The following is a 19831-nucleotide window of genomic DNA, read 5'->3' as shown; positions in this document are numbered from 1 at the left end:
TTTATTTTTTTTAAGTTCACTTATTTATTTTGGAGGGAGGGAGGGAGGGAGGGAGGGAGAGAGAGAGAGAGAGAGAGAGAGCAGGAGGGGCAAAAAGGGAGAGAAAGGGTCCTAAGCAGGCTCCGCGCTGTCAGCATAGAGCCCACGATGTGGGGCTTGAGCCCATGAACCCTGAGATCAAGGGTAAGCAAGAGTAAGATGCTTAACTGACTGAGCCACCCAGATACCCCAGGGTCAATTTTAAATCACCTTTTCCATTGAAGTCTTTTTCAATATTCATAGTCAAAATTAAAGTTTTCCACAGTCTCCTATAGGATTCTCTCTGCTTCATCAGTTAGGAATTTGCCTTCACCAAAGATAATTTGCCTACATCACTGTTGTATTGTCCCCTTAGCAACCTAGACCTTGACACTCTCCTCAATAAATGCCTGTGGAACTTGACTAAATATTGTACTTCTTTATGATATATTTTAGCTTTGAGCATACACAATTTATGAGCATTGTAGCCCATCACAGCATGGTGGTGTACGTGTGTTCACATCCATGTCTTTGAATTGTAAAATTGAGAAACATGAGGGGCAGGAAAGGTAGGTCAGAATCACAAAATTGGACATAGCTCTTTACGTGTTTGTTTATAAGAAGATGGGTATTAGAAAAAGACATTGTTTTTAAGCTTGACAGTAATTCTTTCTGTGTTCTGACACAGACATGAAAGTAATAAGCAATAAAAAGAGAACAGCTGCATTATATTTTAGCAGGTCTATCTGCACATGAATCTCTAGAAATGACTGCCTGCCCTAGACATTTTTTTTTTTTTAAGTCAGCTGATCACGTCTTGGCTATAACTCTCACTTCAAATGATAGTTGAGCAATTTAATATGACAAATCTAAGAACTCAAAGAGGAAATTGCAATATAATGTGAGCTGCAAGCAGAATGTGGAATTTAGAAATGGACCATGTGAGCCTTTTTAGAAAAGTGGTTGTAGAAATAATGAGAACACCTCTGTAGGTTTGTCTACACTAGTCATCTCAACCTAAATGCTCTGCAGAAAGTCCTTTAATCTACTTTATTGCCTGCTTTTACATACAAATAGCAAAGGAAAGGGGATTATTTAGAAAATAAAGTGCTTGCTGGGAAATGCAGTTGAGACTAGATTACAAAGCACTCTACCCAGTTTTATTGCAATGCAGTCAATGTTCATTCCCACTGAATGTGGATTGCTTTGAATTCTTTATCCTATTCCATACTAGAACACTCTTGAAAAATCAGTTTATCTTCAATGTTTGAAGAATCTTTATAAAGAAAATGCCCATATGGAGCAAAGGGAGATTTTCTCTAGGGTCAGGATAAATTAGTAAGTCATGTAAACTGATTTCTGAATCATTTCGGAGCCACAACTTAACTCTCTCCAGAGTCCGGTTGTGCCCACTGACATTCTGGAAGGTACAATTTTCCCGACTTTTCTGGGAAGGTATCTATGGAATTTGTTGTAGTAAACCCCTCTTCCTTTGTTCATGGTTTCAACTTGGCATGGAAGAAGGGGCAAGACCTTTCTGACTTAAATTTTTTTGTCTACAAACTAAATCAAATACAAACCTCACAGCAAAAGTACTCCAACCAAGTACTTGAACGTCCCTTCTGTCTGGAAAGGGAAGCTGAGTGCAGTAAGTAATGTCACAAGTCCTTAAGAAACTTTAATACAAGGAAAGTTGGCACAAGTCAAAACTTCTTAAATTTTTCTGGGTCTGGGTCAATCCTTTCAAAATCGAGGGGCAGGAAACAATGAAAAGAGAAGGCTCAGTTGAGGGAATAATACAAAGAAGAGAGGTCAGTTGTGGTGTTTGAGGAAAAACCGAATGCTGAAGATCCCCACGGAGAATTCACCTTGAATTTCTCCTATTTGTTCTTCCCCCTCAAAGTCAGCCAGAGCACTGAAAAAGTTTACCCAGACTGATGTTTGAAAATATCCCATCACTCCATTTTTTCTCTTGCTCTTTCCTTCAACAAGAGGGAGTTTTTAGCTCCCAGGTAGCAACTGGCTATTATGTTACAGAGAAACTGCCAAATGTATAAAGGAAAACCCAGTCCACTGCAACCAATTGCTGGTGCATTTGATTAAAAGTTTCCTTCTCTGCTTTTTCTGGCAATCTTTAAAAACATAATAGGTTTCTGTTCCACTGCTTGTTTTAAATAACAAAGCAGGCCCCTATATCTTGAAACACAATGTTACAAAAACAATGTTAATTAAAGGTCACAGTTTGGAGGAAAAACAAAGCAACAACTTGCCAAATTCTGCTGCAAAATTTGTTTTCATTTAAGGCTAACATCTGAACTTACACTTGGCTATGTACTAAAGCATGGGTCCATTTAACTCATCATTTATGTATGTAGAAACCTTTCCTTCTTGCATTTATTGTTTACTATATAACACATCTTAAAATATCTGATTAAACCTTGAATTCAACATATTATAGGGAGAATAAGTACATATTATGGTTTGCCCAAGGATAGTGCTGGTTTTATACCTGCTGTCCTAGAATAATTATTAACAGTGGTGTTCACTCTCAAAATTATCCTGGTTTTGAATGATAAATTACATGTTCATTAGAGAGGTCTTTTTTTGGTTTTAATTTCAGTAATGCACCTCCTATGGCAAAATATCCACACAGCAAAATAATATTTACCCTCTAGATACAGTTAAATGTCTCCTTTTCTGTGAAACTTACACTAAAACCTTCCACCTTCCATCCTGAAGTAGACTTTCTTCCCTCCAGGATGCCCTGGAACTTGGACATCCTTTATAGCACTGACAGCACAGTATTTGCAGCATAGCAGTCCTACTATGAGGCAGTCCTCCAAAAAGCATACTACTTGAACATGCAGTCTATTAATCTTTGAATATCCTAAACCTAGGATGGCATTTGGTAAATCGCCGTTGCTTAATAGAGTGGTTGAAATACCTTTCCTGGACCACATACTTTTCAGACTCCTAGTCCATACCCTCATTCAAAGGAGAGCTGCTATGGTGGACTCCTGAGTAGAAGTTCTGCAATTACTCACCCTGGTTAATTGCTGAACCAGTTCCGTGTACCTAAAATTCATAGTTTGAAAACCACTGGGTGGTTTGATGCATGATGATATATTTGATGAATGAATGAATGAATGGGCACACAAATTCTAAAATAATTTCCACTATGCTAATACTGCCATCCTTTACCTTGTATAAGATGTCCTTTGCCCTGTGCCACTTTGCAAGCTCAGCATCACAGTTCAAATTCCACTTCTCTGGATCCTTAATGACTCTAATCTCTTCCTGTTCTAACTATGTTATATATTATTTTTGTTTTTACACACTATTATATTTTGGTTATTAAAGTTATTGTCATTAAATGTGAATAGAGGCAAAATCCTATTAAAAGATATATAGAGTTACTGTTTCTATATGGCCCGGCAAACACTTATTCACCCAACATTTACTTTTTTTTTTTTTTTTTAATATTTCTGTGTATTTCATTCTTTCTCTTTGAAGTCCCAGACTCCTACCTGCTTCTACTTCAGAATGACATATATACCACATTTTGCCTGTCTGGAATTTCATATGTGTGTGGATTCCTCATACACATGTGACTATATTTGATTATCTTATGTTAATCTGCCTCGTGTAAATTTAAGTTTTAGTGCAGCTAGAAGAACCTTGGACAGAAGAAAATTTCATCTGCCCCAATTATAAAACACCATGAGGCAATAAAGATCTGTGTGTAAGAAAAGTAGTATTATTACTTTTAAAGTCTCCTGTTTCCATTTAGATTCTAGTCATTTCCCTCTGAATGGTTAATTATAACTTCTAATTTTGACTTTCTCATTCCCTTGATTTTCTTTATGATTTTATTAAGTATATTGGTATCCTTAAACAAGTGCTCTAGCTGACCTGCTTTTGAACTTTATGAATATGGAATTATATTCTATTCTTCTGTGACTTGCTTTGTTTGTTCAAAATTACATTCCTGTGATCCATCACTCTGCAGCCATAATTTATCATTTTCACTACTGCTTGGGGATACCTTGTATGAACATACTAGGTTTAATCTATCTGTACGATGTTGAATTTAATCTTCTAAATTTCTGTTAATCTGGTAGACTTGGAAGAGTGTGTCATTTTAGTTTTAATTTGTCTATTTCTGCTCACTAATGGCACAGATAATCTTTCTACATATTTAATGGATATTTGATATTCCTTTTCTTAGAAGTACATAATCAAGTCTTTTGGTAATGTTTCTACTAGGCTACTTGGTTTTTTTAATTTTTTAATTTTTTTTTTTTTTACTTTTTGAGTTGTGGGGATTTAAAACATATTTTTGGATATTACTTCTTTGCCAATGACATGTATTAAAAATATCTTCTCCCAGTTGGAAGCTTGAAATTTTACTCATCTCAGTATTTCTGTTGAACAGAAGTTCTTAATGTTAATGAGGTTAAATATTTTCTTTTAAGATTTGTGCTTTTCCTGTCATATTTGAGAAATACTTCTTTGCCTCCAGAGTCACAGATATGAATGCCTATCTTCTTTTAAAAGTCCATGTCCCATGCAGGTCTTCCATTCACCTGAAATTTGTGTATGCCATTAGGGTGGGGTCAAATTTTATTTTTTTTAGCCATGTAGATACATCCATTGTGCAGTTTATCTTTTTAAAACTTATTTCTATTGTTGCCATGATTTTAATTTTTCTTTTTTTTAACTCCACAAGACAGTGCTTTTTAAAATTATTTTTTATTGTTTAGTGTAACTGCAATTGATTTGATGTAGAAAGACGAATCTTCACCACTTGCTTTACCTATCTTTAGTTCTTGTATCTCTGGTACTCTGGTATCATTTTCATTTTGCTTTAATTCTATCTTTTAGAATTTTCTTTAGCGAGTGTGTCTGCTGGAGTCAAACTTTACTTTCTGAATGCCTGAACACATATTTGCTTTGTTGTCTTTTTAAGAAAGTATTTCTGCTACACAGAAATTTGACAGTTAATTTCTTTCAGCATATTTTCTTCCATCTTGGTTTTTTGTTGCTATTGAGAAGTCTGGTCTGCCATCTACTTGAAGGTTGTCTATATTATCAACTTAACTATTTTTATGATCATCTTTGATTTGGGTGTTTGGCTGTTTCACTATAATAATTCTAGATGAGGCGTTATTTTCATTTGAACTCCTTGAAATTCATTTGTCTTCCTAAATCTATAGCTTGGGATATTTTTTTAAGATTTTATTTTTAAGTAATCTCCACACCCAACATGGGGCTAGAACTCACAACCCCAACATCAACAGTCACATGCTCCACCGATTGAGCCAGCCAGGCTCACTCCAAGCCCTGAAAGCTTGGAATTTTTAATTAACTTTGGAAAATTCTTAACCTTCTCTTAAAATATTGCTTCTGCCTCATTCTCCCTTGCTTTTCTTTATGGAACTGTGATTAAACTATGTAAATATTTCCTATTAATCCCTTTTGCTCTTTCACTTACACTTTCTCTCCCCCACCTCCCTCGTTTCTTCTCTCTCTCTCTCTCTCTCTGCCTCTCTCCCTTTGCATCTTTTTACTCCTTTCTGCTGCCTTTGGATGATTTCTTCAGATAGATCATGCAATTTACTAATTCTCCTTTCAGCTGTGTCTCATCTTCTATTAAAACCACTTAGCAAGGGTGCCTGGGTGACTAAGTCAGTTAAGCATCAGACTTCAGCTCAGGTCATGATCTCACACTCATGAGTTCGAGCCCCACACCAGGCTCTGCACTGACGGCTCAGAGCCTGGAGTCTGCTTCAGATTCTGTGTCTTCCTCTCTCTGCCCCTCCCCAACTTGTTCGCTTACTCTCTCTCTCTCAAAATAAATAAACAAAATAAAAAAATTTAAAAACAACAACAACAACAACAACAACAACAACAACAAAAACACTTAGCAGCAGGGTTGCCTGAGTCGTTTAGTTGGTTGAGAGGCCAACCCTTGATTTCAGCTCAGGTCATGATCTCACATTTCCTGGATTTGAGCCCTTTGGGGAGCCTGCCTGGAATTCTGTCTCCCTCTCTCTCTGTTCCTATCCTGCTCTCCTGTTCGGTCTCTCTCTCTCCCTCTCAAAATAAATAACTAAACCTTTAAAGGTCACTTAGCACCAAAATTTGAAATAGGCAGTTACTTTTGCTTTACAGTTCTTTGGGGAGGCAAGCTTATTTCAGTATATAGCCTTTGGGTTCCAGGCCTATTCTGGGAGGTTTTCTCATGTTCCACTCTCCGCTCAGTCGACTTTAGGCTTTGTCTTGTGATCCCCTGTGAAACTGCAAAATCCAAAGCTCCCTCACATAATTCATCAAGGTGAAAACTGCTTGTGGGGGTCAGTTTTCTTCTCTGGGTTCCAAACCTACTTATTTCTTTACTTCTGAGTATTTCTTACTTTCTTACCAGTTTGTTGAGACATGTTTAAAAAAAATACGTTAAGGAATATTTAGGCTTTTAGTGAGGGGGTCAGATAGGATATTCAATTCCTGGTATAGCCAGAAACAGAAGTTGGGCACTCAACTTTTCAAGAACACAATCAACTCTTTAGTATTTCAGGACAGCCTATGATGCTTGTCTAAAAGATCTTTATGTAATTAGAAGTACGGGTCAATTTTAATAATAGAAATGGTATGCATGGAAACATAAGATTTAAAACAACAAACCTGATATGCGGCTTTGGATTCCCTTTAACTTCACAATTGAGCTTCACCTTTTTCTCCTCAGAATTCAAAGGGAACATTGCATGACTTGGTTCCTGAATAAAAACAGGGCCGTGCAGTGTGTAGTCATCTGAAATGAGAGGAGAAAATGTCCAAAAATGAAAAGAACATCTTCCAAAGAGGAACAATAACAGGAACCAAGTACAAAATGAAAACAAGAAAGATAAAATAACAAAAAAAAAAATAGTAATACATAACTGATATACTTTCAGCCTTTAGATGAAGTTTCCCATTGCAGACTAATCCTTTGTGGAATATTGTGAAGCAGAGACAGAGACTCTATTTCATTCTGATAACTTATTTTTACTAACTACTTCCAGAAAACTGCATGGCATTTCCTTTCCTCTCCTCTTACTGTTCCTTCTGTCTTTTGCTCACCCTTTTACTTTGGTCACATTTTGTTCCTAATATATCTCTTTTGTGCCTGTCATCTGGTCTAATGTCACAAAGTTAAAATTTCTCTGCTCTTTAATGGATAATAGAATTGGAAGTAAGCAATGATGATTTCATAAATACCTTAATAATGACACACAGCTCTGTACTGCTAATATACGTATAACATTTTCTTAAGTTGTCTACGCAGGTAAAGAACAATGTAGAGTCACAACTCACTAATTTTCTGTGGTAAATGACCAGTTTGTTTGTTTGTTTGTTTTTTCCAACCTACAATGGACTCATACCTGGGGATATCTGTGTAAGTATCATACATCTAGAACCATACGTGACTCAGCACACAAATTCAGTAACATCCAAATTAGTCTATTATTATTATTATTATTATTATTAGTTCAGTGACGTACAATGATGTAGGAATTTTTCTAAATGCATTCTCTCAATAACAGTAACTAGATGTATGAAACTTACTTTATCACAAAACAGCAGTAAAGTTCATGCTGGTAATCCACAAACCATACTTTAAGTAGCAGTATGTAGATTACATATGTTTCTAGAGTACACATATAATAAATGTTAGTCAAAATGCATCTCCCCACGTATACCCATGAAAGTGATTTTCATTCTTCAAAATCTAGTTCAAGTTTGTTTGTTTGCTTTTTTATTGTTAACCTACAAAGCTTTTCCAGACCCTTATCTTCTTCCTTTAACCACATGATTCTTCAGTTATATTTCCCTGTGGAAGCTTATCTTTTTCTATCAAGTGTATTTGTAGCTTTCTTTTTCCTGCTTTGAACTGTAAGCTCCTTGAGAGTGTAACCATGTCTTACACATTCTTGTATGCTCTGATGTAGCAGATATAGCAGTTTGTAAATAGATCATCAATAAGGACTTGTTCTATTTAAGTGTCATTTTCTTTTCACTTTTTAATCTATTCAATCAGCTGACTTAGGCACTGCCTGATGAGTTTCCAGATAGAAGGGCCAGTGGCTATGAGGTAAAGTAATACTGAATATCACCCTGTAGCTGAGAATCCACTCCCCACTAAGGTGTGATTATTTTTAACAGTGTGAATTGCAACTGCTATCCTAGAAAAACTTTAGAAGCAGCCTTTGTTGACGGGTGGTAAGATGCCACTAAATTCATGTAGGTGAATCAGGACTGAGGAAAAAGAATAAAGCTGATCTGGGAATCTTGGTGAAGGACAGGAAGTAAGGTAATTTTTTGTATGGCTTACAACCCAAACTTAAAAGAATCCATATGTTGAGGGTGGGACAGAAGAAAATTTAAGGAGACAAGATGACAAAACAGAATTCTATTTTACTATAGAGGAGTGGGGACAGCCAAGCAGGATATGAATTCAGAAAAAACATGAGCTAAGATTCAATGCCTTGGGTCACCTACTAAATCCATGACTTATCTCTCCATCACCTAGTCTTTCTAGCCCTCAATTTTCTCATCTCTAAAATAATAGGACTGGACTAGGTTAGTGCTTCTACACTTAAGAATGGGAAATAATCCCTGAATATTGTCCCATATCTTACATGCACAGACATGTGAAGTTTGCATTCAAAGATGGCATGAATAATATTACCTCCACCATCCTCTCTCCTTACTCCATGTATAAAATCTCATGTTAATGAGACTTACACAAAGAAAACAGGATCTGCCAAAGAACTCAAAAGCACAGAATGAAAGTACACAGACTTTTTTTTTAACACTTGTGGTTTGAAGCCAGAAACTTCAAACTGCAGATATTTACATTTCAGATTTTCCACAATTACATAAATAGTTTCAAAACAAATTTAAACACTGGTCAAGGATTAGTTCAATTCAGATACAAAAAATTATGTGAATTTTTGGCATGTCTATTTAAGTAACAAATGTTACTCATCAAGATCGCTAACATAGCAGCATGCTTCGTGGATTTTTCTCTAAGAGAGAAATATTTCTATTGTTGTCCCAGTTCCAAAATTATGTGTTTGTGTGTGTGTGTGTGTGTGTGTGTGTGTGTGTGTATGTGTGTGTGTATATATATATTATCAATCATCTCAATTCATTGGTGTTCCCTGATTTGAATTTCATACAGAAATACACAGTCTATTACTAGTAATTCTAAATAAGAATGAAACATAATAATGATTATCCAGGATGCAGCTGAGAGGCTGTGGATTAACATCTGTACTATTTCTCAATGTATCCATGCCATATTTAAATAACAAAAATGGTATTTTTTCTGTGTATTTTGTAACAAGAATTGATAATAATGATGCTTTTGCATTCGCTATAAATAACACACTACATCCAAAGTTTTTATTTTCTCTTGGTTAACCAAGCTTGCTGCCTGTAAATCAACAGTAGCATTTTAGTTCTCATCTAAGGAAATCCATAGCTTTTCAAGCATGAGCTACATGATTTCAAAAAGATGGAGGGAGAGATTTTAGAAAGTTGAGCAATGCAGATGTGGAAGACATATCCTAACTACAAAACATTTAGCCTAGAGTTACCAACATTTTTGACAAGAGAGAGTTAAAGGGTTGTTTCATTTCTCTCAAACCTCAAGGTACCTGGGTGAAACAGAGTCCTCAGAATGACATTCTTAGATGAAACATGGATGGAGACATCAGTAAGTGTGTTCTTTTTGTAGTAGTGACAAAGTGACTTTCAAGTGTCTTAAAGGTCTAAAGGTACATACGAAGCACTCTGCATCTGCCATTTGTAAAACCTATAAGATAAAGTTTCCCTTTTCCTTTGTCATATTAAGTTTTTCTATGTAATTGGAGGGGGAAGCCATGATTTTCAGGATAAAGGAGCATCTCAGAAAATGACAAGAGGGCAAGGTTTTAATAAGCCAAGATGTCTCCCAAGTTAGACCATGGACCACCTGCATTTTAATTGTGTATGTGCAAGTATAGAGCAAGTACAGAGCTTGTGTTTTTAGACTCAAGTCCAAAATGACTTCATCAGAAAAATCCAGGGTCCATGAATTTGCCTTTAACCTAGTTCAATCTGGGTGATTCTTCTGCACACTAGAAATTCAAAACTAACACAGATCCTTTTGTTCCTAGCTCTCCATTTCCTAAGAGCAGAAATCAGCCAACACTGGCTTTAGACACACTCCTAAACATTCTCTGTCTGGCAAAGTCAAACCAACACATCTTTGCTTGTAGCATATAGAGAAGGACTTCTAGCACATGTTTGGACTAGCAGCTAAGAGGCACGAAGACAGGAACAGAAACCGATAAAACTGACCCACACAAGGAAATGGGTGGATTTGTCAAAGTATGGGACTCAAGTTGAAACTAAACTGAAACTTCCTTAGAAAGACCCATATAGTTGAATGCCAACAGCTAATTATGAGAACGCTTCCAAGGGCTCTATGTGACAAAGAAGAGGGACTGATGTGACAAGGAAAAGGTATGCTCAGGTGACCTAATAATCCACTGTCCTATGGTGATAACTTATCCTTACTTGATACACATTATATTCCTGCTGTAACTACTACCCTTTGTTTATAAGAAATGAATCTCATCTTATTTATGTGACAGGATGTTCAGATTGATGTTTTCACTTGTGGATTCCCCAAAGGGTGAAAACTCACCCTAGTGACTCACCCAGCTTGAAGAAGTTAGGGGAATGGACTCACATTATTATCAGGAATCTCTAAGAGGAGCAGTAGGCAATTACTTTTCTTGAAATTCTTGAAAACCATGGTGAAGAGAAAGAGAGGGAAGCCAGGTTGCCAACAGCCCAGACACAGTCTTTCAGATTTCAGATCATTGATCTCAGGGCCAGCCTAGGGGATTTAGTGAAGATGCCAACACTGGTACATCATGATTTTCTGGTTCTCCCCTCTTTGGAGACTATCTGCCAATTGGTCAATTGGATACTTCCACAACACTACTTACATTCCCGAAAGTTTAACACAGAAATTCTCATGCACCAATATCTGAGTAAACCGTGTATTTGCAAAGAGAACAGAGAAGACCTAAGCTAAGGAAAACCCCCTTTCATGTTTCAACAAAGAGTGGGAAACCTATAGGTTTTCAGAAAGAGTACAACTTTCGTGACCACAAATGTATTTAAGTTAAAGGTCAGACTACCCTTAACCCTTCTGTCCCTTTGTTCATCAAATACTGAAAGTTATTAGAAAACACTGTTCTCAACAAGTGAGTCTCAAACTCCTTTCCTCATTTATTCTTTTCTTTTTAAAATCTATTTTTTTAGGGGGAGACAAAATCAATGTTTGTCAGCCAATTTCTTCTTGCTGCCTCCTGTAAGTGTTCCAGAAACAAAATGCAGTGTCAGGGCGATTTTTAAAATGTTTGGAGTATTGAAAGAGATGCATAGAATATCACAGAACTTTAAAGAGATTATTTAATCCTGAATGTATTTTCCCAGGTCACAGGGTAAAAAAGGTACTATATCTGTAACAGAAACAAAAATGATTTTTACCTAAAAAATAAAATAATCCTCTAAGAAATACAATAATAAAACACATTTCCACAGTGAGGTACTGCTCATTTTATCTGCAGCATTGAAACATCAACGATCTTACTCTTTTTTTTCTTTTTAATTTCTTTATTAATTTGGCCCATTTTGACATGTCCCCAAACTTCTCTCCCAGGCAAGCAAGCAGAATGTTTCTCAGGCTATCAGAAGCCAAACTTGGAAAAGAAATTGGAATGGATGGAGGTGGCCTAGGTTTTCTGAGACTGAGAAGAGGAAAATAAGACTGAATCTCAAGTGATGGTATACTTCAGGAAGCAAGGCAGAGGCCCATGGTTCAAGTATAGTGGAGCAAGTGTAGAGCAAAATCCCCATTCCATGTGAAAGGTCAGCAGCAAAAGATAACATGCATAAAGGAGCAAGCCGGTGGGTAGGGTACAGATTGGAAGAATCCACTAATGCTAACTGTAGATCTTTTTAAAATAGGGCATCTGTAAACCAGCCTAAATGGTAGCCAATATAGATAGGAAAGGCATTAAAGGGCTGAGCCATATCAGACAGCAGGTGTGATCTTCAGATAAATATTTCATAGAAGGCAAGTTTGCAAAAAAAAAAAAAAAATCAAACTACGCGTAAATTTATTCCTCAAAGTATGTTCTAGAAACCTCCTGCATCAATATCACCTTACCCGGTGGTGTTGATGAAAGGCAGATTTTTGAGCCCCTGCCAAACTTACTGGATTTTTATTATCAGAGCCCAGTACTGCTGTTCATTATTGTGCACTCTACGGTTTGAAAACTAGTACTGTACATTATAAATTGAGCACAGATGACTTTCAGCCCTAAACCAATTAAGGATACCAATGAAGAAAAACAACCCTGCAGAGTTTTGTTCTGTGTGCTAGATCACTCTGTAGTTTCCATGTGGGATGGGGTAAAAGGCCACATTTCTCCAGCAAAGCCCTTAGGTCAATGCACTTCTCTTGTGCTGGAAATATTTTTCAAGTCCTGCAAACTCTGACTCAACTCTGCTGGGAAAGGACAAAAATGCAATACTATGATTTCATCGTAGAAAACTAAAAATACCAGATTCAATTCTACTTGTAATTGCCCTGGAATTTCCAGGTGTTGCACCTGAGGGTTGTTCAGGCCCTTAATCTTAATGGCAGATATGAAGTTCTGCCATAACAGTCAAGAATCTCAGACTATGATAGAGGGTCAATCTTCCCAGGACATCAAAAGAGGCTTTTGATTAAACACCTGGTCTTGGGCACAAACACTTAAATGACAATAATCTCAATTTGAGAAGTAAACTCTAGGATACCTAGTAGGGAACATAAAGGTTTGAGTAAAAGCTCAGGACATGAGCCCGTGGCTTTAGATGGGAGTTACATCTGGGTCACATCTGGAGGATAGATAGTTTATTACATTATACATGCACAGAAGCATCCTGATGCAAACCAAAGTGGCTGTGCCATGCTGTACCTTTTACTCTGCATCCTGTAGAGCCCTTGACCAATCAAGAGCATAAATGCTCTCTATGTGGGCAATCAGTGGGAACATGTTGACTTACTGGATTACAGACCAAAGCCACCTCACCAAGGACAAAGAAGAGGTACTTCTTCTGCTATGCTGGTTTGATGGGTGTGTTCCCAGAGTCATGCTCATATTTCACTCTCTCCCTCTCAACACTTGCATCAATGGGGAGATACATTATTCATTTTGCCACTAGAATGGTCCAGGAAGAGCACACACAGGATCCAATGCATCCTGCTAGCTGGGAGCCTTCTCCTCTAACCTTTCTAATGATTGTGGAAATTCATTTTGGCCGAGAAACTGTAAGGGCAGCAACATCTCTGTGGATTGAAATTACTCACAAAATGTAGGGGAAATAACCTAAGGAAAATCAGAAACAAATGAAATACTCTGACTTTCTTGAATGTGAAAATTCCTTTAAAATGAATTACTGATTGTAGAAATGATGACTGGACAGCTGTCAAACTATCATTACAAATACAATTTAGCGTGGTTAGTCTTTATAACATAAATAGCAAGGGATGTTCAAAGACGGCACACAAGTGCCTATGTGTGAAACTATCCAACACACAGTATTTTTATTGAATAAGTACTCCGCTTGGTTCCATTTGCTTGCTCAGTTGAATAGAATAGAGGCAAAACAAATACAAGAGGAGACAGCCATGCCTGCTTAAAGGATAAGATGCTTCTTTCATCTGTCCTTTCTTCCACCTTCCTTCTTTTAACCTCCTCACACGAGCATTTTAAACAGGAAGGAACAGAGAAGTCTGCTGACAGCTGGTACATGTTTGAAGGCAGAAAGTGAAAGAAAATCCAAACGAGAAGTGAACTCTTCTCCTACTCTTTCTTTGTTTCCTGCTTAACAGAATAGTGCTGCTGCCATTATACATTGTGTCACACATAATGAGGACCTAATTGTATGTAACGCCAGCTCTTAGAAATGGTGGTGATCTGGGGAAGTGTTAGGAGATAAAAGTGGTCTCTTTTGGGAGAAAAATTCTGCATTGCTGAAGGAAGCATTTGTAGGAGTGGCAAAGATCAACAAGGGGAAATGGGTCAGCACAACCTACTCCAACCTACTCCTGACCCTGACCCCAAATCCTGATGCATTTCAGAAACAATGGATTCATTACCCCTTTACATATAAGTAAATGGGTAACTGTGACAACAAGTTCCAGTTATGAAAATAAAGATAAATTTTCAACAAATGCAAATATTCTATAACTAATTTGGGGGCAAAAACTGAACTTAAGGGATATGACATGATAGCCTTAGTGTGAATATCTCTACAGAATTATAAGTTTGTTAGATTATGGAGTGCTGACCCAGACTCAGCTGGGGATGAGTCATTATTTACTAATGATGGCAAATAAGAATATATAAAAACATATGTATGTAACAGATTGGTTTTGGCTAAAGAAGTTGGAATAAGATATCTGTAACACTAATTCACTAAATGCTATTTCCCTCTTAACATAAGTATACAGTAGATATCTATGGTTTTTGCTTACTCAGAATTCATCACTTCTCTTCAAGGTAAGGGCATTCCACTTTTTCTTTGGTGACCCAAGTGCCCTAGTAGCCTAAGTGGTTTGGGTAGACTAAAATCTTGTATCCAAGTTAGGAGCAGGAGGTAACTCAGGCCTGGCCAATTAATATTCCATTTTCTTAGAAAACTGATTCCCAAGTATATGATGCAAGTTTGGATAATAAGATTCTATTTCAAGCCTTTTCATAAAACTACTAGGGGGAAAAAAAGTTTTTTAGAGTCTGGGATTGCTTGGAGGGAGAAAGCCTAGAGTTTTCAAAGGCCTCCACATGGAGAATTTAAAAAAAAAAGAAAGAGAATGAACTAACGCACCAGAAGGAAGCTAATAAGAAACCAAAGAATGGAGGCTGAGTTTTGATGACATCACTTGAGCTTTGGAACCAGTTCTGTTCTAAGCAAGCTTTATCCCTAAGATTCCCAGCTATGTGAGCCAGTTATTGCTTTTATTTAATCAAATTTGAGTTGGCTTTTAACAGCTGAAGCTAAGTGACTCTTAATCGAAACTATATTCGTAGAAAGTACACATCGTTTAATCCGTGGGTTAATTAATGTCCTTTGCTCTTCCTTTTCTTCTTTCAATTTCCTTTCAGCCACTCTCCAAATGTATGTGTGTGTAAATGCACACGAATAGGCCCTCAGCAATATGGCAGGCAAAGATCTTCCCTTTGGAGCTACTGTTCTTGTTCATGCTTCTATCTCAACCTGGTCACTCCTGTGATCAAATGCTCCCTAAAAGTCTGCTCCTTTAACCTGTGTCACTTTGATTACTTATGACAAGCCCCATAAGACATGTCTTTCCCATGTCCTTCCCCATCACAGGACATTATTACCTGTTGGGAAAAAAATATATATATATATATAACAATATATTAATCTATTCCCCAGATGTGTAGCTTCTAGCTGAAATTCATATACTTTAATGGTGGCCTTTTAAAGAGATAATTAACCTAAAACAGTGTTAATGTTTATAATGTGCTTTTATGTGTTCTTCATGTGCAAAAAGGCTCTCTTAGGGAGCCAGTTAAAATTAATGCAGAGCTTACATGTGCCTTCCCCCCAAAATTCTGATTAGATAGACCTGGAGGTAGGGCACAAACATTTGAATTATGCATCTCAGCTTATTTAGATGCAGGTGATCCACAATCATGAGCCACCATTTAAGAAAGAAAAATTAAGAGAATGGCAGCAGCCACAGTAGGATGTTTCAAGCACCCGGTGGCTACTGGAACTTTTAACCAAGGAAACAGAGTATTTGTTTGGCTCTTAAATCAAATGTTGGAAATGCCTGTCTTTTCTGGCGTGGGTGAGCAGAGTGTTTCCCATTATGTCTGTCCATGGGGATAAATTCTTCTTTGCAATAGGAGGTGTAAATGATTGTAACAAACCTGCTCTGGCTCCTGATGTTTTGCTTATTATGTATTAAGAAAATCCAGATTTGCCCAAGCTTCTCTGTGACTGGGAGAAACAAGTAACTCTTTCCCTGGTTATGTCGCTAAGCCTCCCAGAACCAAAGTATCTTCATTCTCAACAAAACAAAAGTATGACCACGGTTGGCTCTTCTACACTCAGTTGTAATTTTCCATTTTCTTGGAAACCATCTGTTTTAAGGCCTTCTGGGGTGACTTGCTGGTTTTATTATCTCCGCAATGACACCGTAGGTTCCCCACTTCCTTCCCTGATATTGAGTTGCCTGAACACGTAACACCTGCAGGTGGTACTTTCATGTTACATGCACTGTGGCTCCTCAAGTAATATTCATGATTCTTTGCACCTGTCTCTTTAGCAGCTGAAATACCCCATGTCTGTCTTTCCTTAAATGTTTCAGGTTTTCAATTCAACACAGAGTGAATGCGTCAATATACATACATACTAGGAAGCGTGAAAGGGAGTAATCTGGGAGCTGTTCAAGCAAAACTCTGACAACATATTTCTAACAGGAAAGATCCACTAAATTTGAATTTAGTATGCTGCTCTTTCTGGTGTGTAAGTACTTTAGTTATTTTGCATATAGTTGCTTAGGATACAAGGTTGTCATGATGTCCCTGAGGAAGCTGGGGAGGAGGCAAAATTGAGTTGCAGTTCATGGCAGGCATTGGGTTCCAGTGTATGAGTCTCTTTGGTGGGGCACTGTCACTTTGATTGAAATGAAAACCCAAACCAGACTGTGTCCTATGTCCTTGTCTGACTAAATCCAGTAGTCCTGCTAGAGATGGGAAAATAAGCATAATCACTCAACTTAGGCAGAGATGTCCTCAGCTTTGGAAAAAAGATGCTTAGGAGGCTACAAATTAACTTCTACTTTCTCTTCCTCTAAAGATAAACCCCTCCCCCCCCCCAACCCTGGCCCCATGTCTGCTATACAGAGACATGTAGAATAATGGCAATAATAACTACTATTATTTGGCATAATGAGGCCAGGCTGCATGTAAAGTAAAAACACTTGCCAGGCCCTGTCTCACCCCACCAACAACCCTACTGACTGATGCTATATTCCTCCTCACTTGATGATGGAGGAAGAGCAGATTAGAGACAATTCACTTACAATAGGTTGCAAGTCAAGCATTTGAACCTGGTATATTATAAGAGAAGAGCTAATTGCTCAGGGGCGCCATGACATCATGATATACACTTGCAATTACTCTCTATGCATCACCACCAACAAGTAACAAATGAGATTCTGATATGTTGAATAAGAACAGTACCATCAAACGTAACTTGAGATTTTTAGGCCACCCCATTTTTGACATGAGGAACCAAAGTTTTTTAGGGATTAAATGGCTTATGAAAAGTCGCACGGATACTCAATGATGGGGCTCTAACAAGAATCCTGATTTTCAGATTTAATTGAATGTTCTTCATAGTACCATCAGTTCCCTCTAGTTTGTTTTTTGGATAACAGTAGAAATGGTCCACTTGTACCTAGAAATATACTGGAGGAGAATAATGGAGTCATTTCTTAGGAAGGGAGGAAATCTATTTTGTCAATATTTATGTCTTCAAACTTTGGTTCAGGAGGAAATAAGTGAAAGTTTATTTCCTTTCAATAGAGAGCAGAAGGGATAAATGTATTCATTATATGCTGCACTTGTTACTAATTTTTTCAAATTACAAAGTTGTTCTTTTTTAGAATTACCAGCATATTGATGTACAGAAAGGATATTTTGTCCTAAAGTAATCCTCTATAGAAAACTGTATAAAAGGGGGATTCATAACCTTTCAAAATGACAAGCATAAAATTTGCATCTAATTATTGGGCATTCTGCCTTTTCTGTGTCATTCTGTCATAAGGTAAAATGGCATGCACACTGATTTGGGCAAACACAAAGCAAAAACTCTGTGAAGGGATAAATGGCAGCAGAAAATGCCATTGACTTGAATTCACAGGTTTATCAAAAGAGGAGGAAAAACGTTTTCTTGGCTTTCCTAAGACAAGGTAAAAAGCATGGCCATTAAGTTGTTGGGCCCTTTGAATAAGTCATCCACCTGTCCTCCTCATTTCACTAGCAAATGAAACTCAAATCCTTTCCCACAAACCTCCAGAGAAGAATTGGATAACCATAAGTATCTATCTTTATAATAAAAATACCTGTTTGCCTGAGCAAAACATCACCTAAGCAGAAGGTAACTGACAGGCGATATTGGGTTAATATCTGTCATTCATTCAGCAAGCATTTACTGAGTTCCTACTATGTGCTAGATCACATTCAACACATTGAGTATAGATAGAAAAGTAAATAAACACAACATCCTAAGACAGATCACATTTTAGGTTGGGGGAGGCAGACTCTAAGGAATTTATACAGTGTTCTGAAGAGTGACTAATGCTGTGAAGTAAAAAGAAAAGGCATAGGGAGTCCAGGGAGGATACTGCAATTTTAAGTAGAGTTGCCAGTGATGTCTTCATGAGAAGATGATATTTTATCCAAGACTTGAAAGAGAGGGAACACATCATGAACATATCTGGGAGGTAAACAAACACTGCAACCAAAGGCAACAATGACTGCAAAAGCCCTCCAGTAATGGGAAAATGCTTAGTTTACTGGAAACAAATACTTTTATGCTTTACCTCTTCCTCTTCCTTTCTCCCCGCCTTCTCTCTCTCCCTCTCTTCCTCTCTTCCATTCTGTCTTTCTCTCTTTCTTGCGCGCGCACACACGCACATGGCAACCAGTGTGCCTGGAGCCTGCTGAGCAGGGGAACATTCAGAAAAGCTAAGTAGGACTGGTAGCGGCTATACCACTTATTAGTGCTTATGAGCACTGCTATATTCATGGTAGAGTTCTTCAACCCACATTTGTATAAGCAGAAACAGGTATTATTGCTGTATCATTATTTTATAGACAAAGTGAGGCAGAAAAAAATCCACTTGTGGGGGCCTGGGATGCCCTTGCATTGCTATGATGTTTTTCCCTTTTTCTCTTTCAAACGATGCAAATAGAATTAGGAAACTGTAATTCTTGACGAATTTTCTTGTAGAACTTCTTTCTGTAGAATATGCCAGATCCATAAGTTGTTTGTAGTGCAGGAATTAAAAGGATGGACTCTTGGCAATAGTGCCTAGGTTCATATCTCTACCTCTAGGTGAGCCTGAACAAACTGCTTAGATTTTGTGCTCCAGCTTGCTCATTTGTGAAATGAAGCTTAGAACAGCACCTATCTTATAGGGTTATATGTGAGTGTTAAACATCTTAACTTTTTTAAAGTAAATTCTATTCCCCAATGTGGAGTTTGAACTCATGACTCTGAGATCAAGAGTTGCATGCTGTATCAACAAAGCCACACAGTGCCCCAAATGTCTTAATATTTTTAAGTGTATTTATTGATATTGAGAGAGAGAGAGAGAGAGAGAGAGAGAGAGAGAGAGAGATGTTACACACATGAGCAGGGGAGGGGTAGAGAGAGAGGGAGAGAGAGAATCTCAAGTAGAATCCATGCTGACAGCATGGAGCCCAATGTGGGGCTCAATGTCACGAACCACATGATCATGACCTGAGCCAAAACCAAGAGTCAGATGTGTAACCAAATGAGCCACCCAGGTGCTCCACATATTAATATTTTTAAACTGCCAAGAACAGTCCCTGGTATCACAAAAGATCTATAAATTCCCTCTTTAAAGTCTCTGATTTGTGGAGTGGTGGTATTGGGG

At 37.5% G+C, this 19831-nt stretch overlaps 1 protein-coding gene across 1 annotated transcript in view; it reads right to left on the bottom strand.

Annotated features, from left to right (window-relative positions):
* CNTN4 (contactin 4) overlaps positions 1-19831 on the bottom strand; it is an 895772-nt gene that overhangs the window by 298454 nt on the left and 577487 nt on the right. The window contains exon 4 of the mRNA XM_049642718.1: positions 6703-6829. Within this exon, the coding sequence (XP_049498675.1) occupies positions 6703-6829 (127 nt within the window). The remainder of the gene's footprint in view (positions 1-6702; positions 6830-19831) is intronic.

The sequence above is a fragment of the Panthera uncia genome, chromosome A2, assembly GCF_023721935.1.
Source record: "Panthera uncia isolate 11264 chromosome A2, Puncia_PCG_1.0, whole genome shotgun sequence".
Taxonomy (NCBI): Eukaryota; Metazoa; Chordata; class Mammalia; order Carnivora; family Felidae; genus Panthera; species Panthera uncia.
The sequence above is the reverse complement of the archived record's forward strand: the minus strand, read 5'-3'. Positions and strand labels throughout refer to the sequence as shown.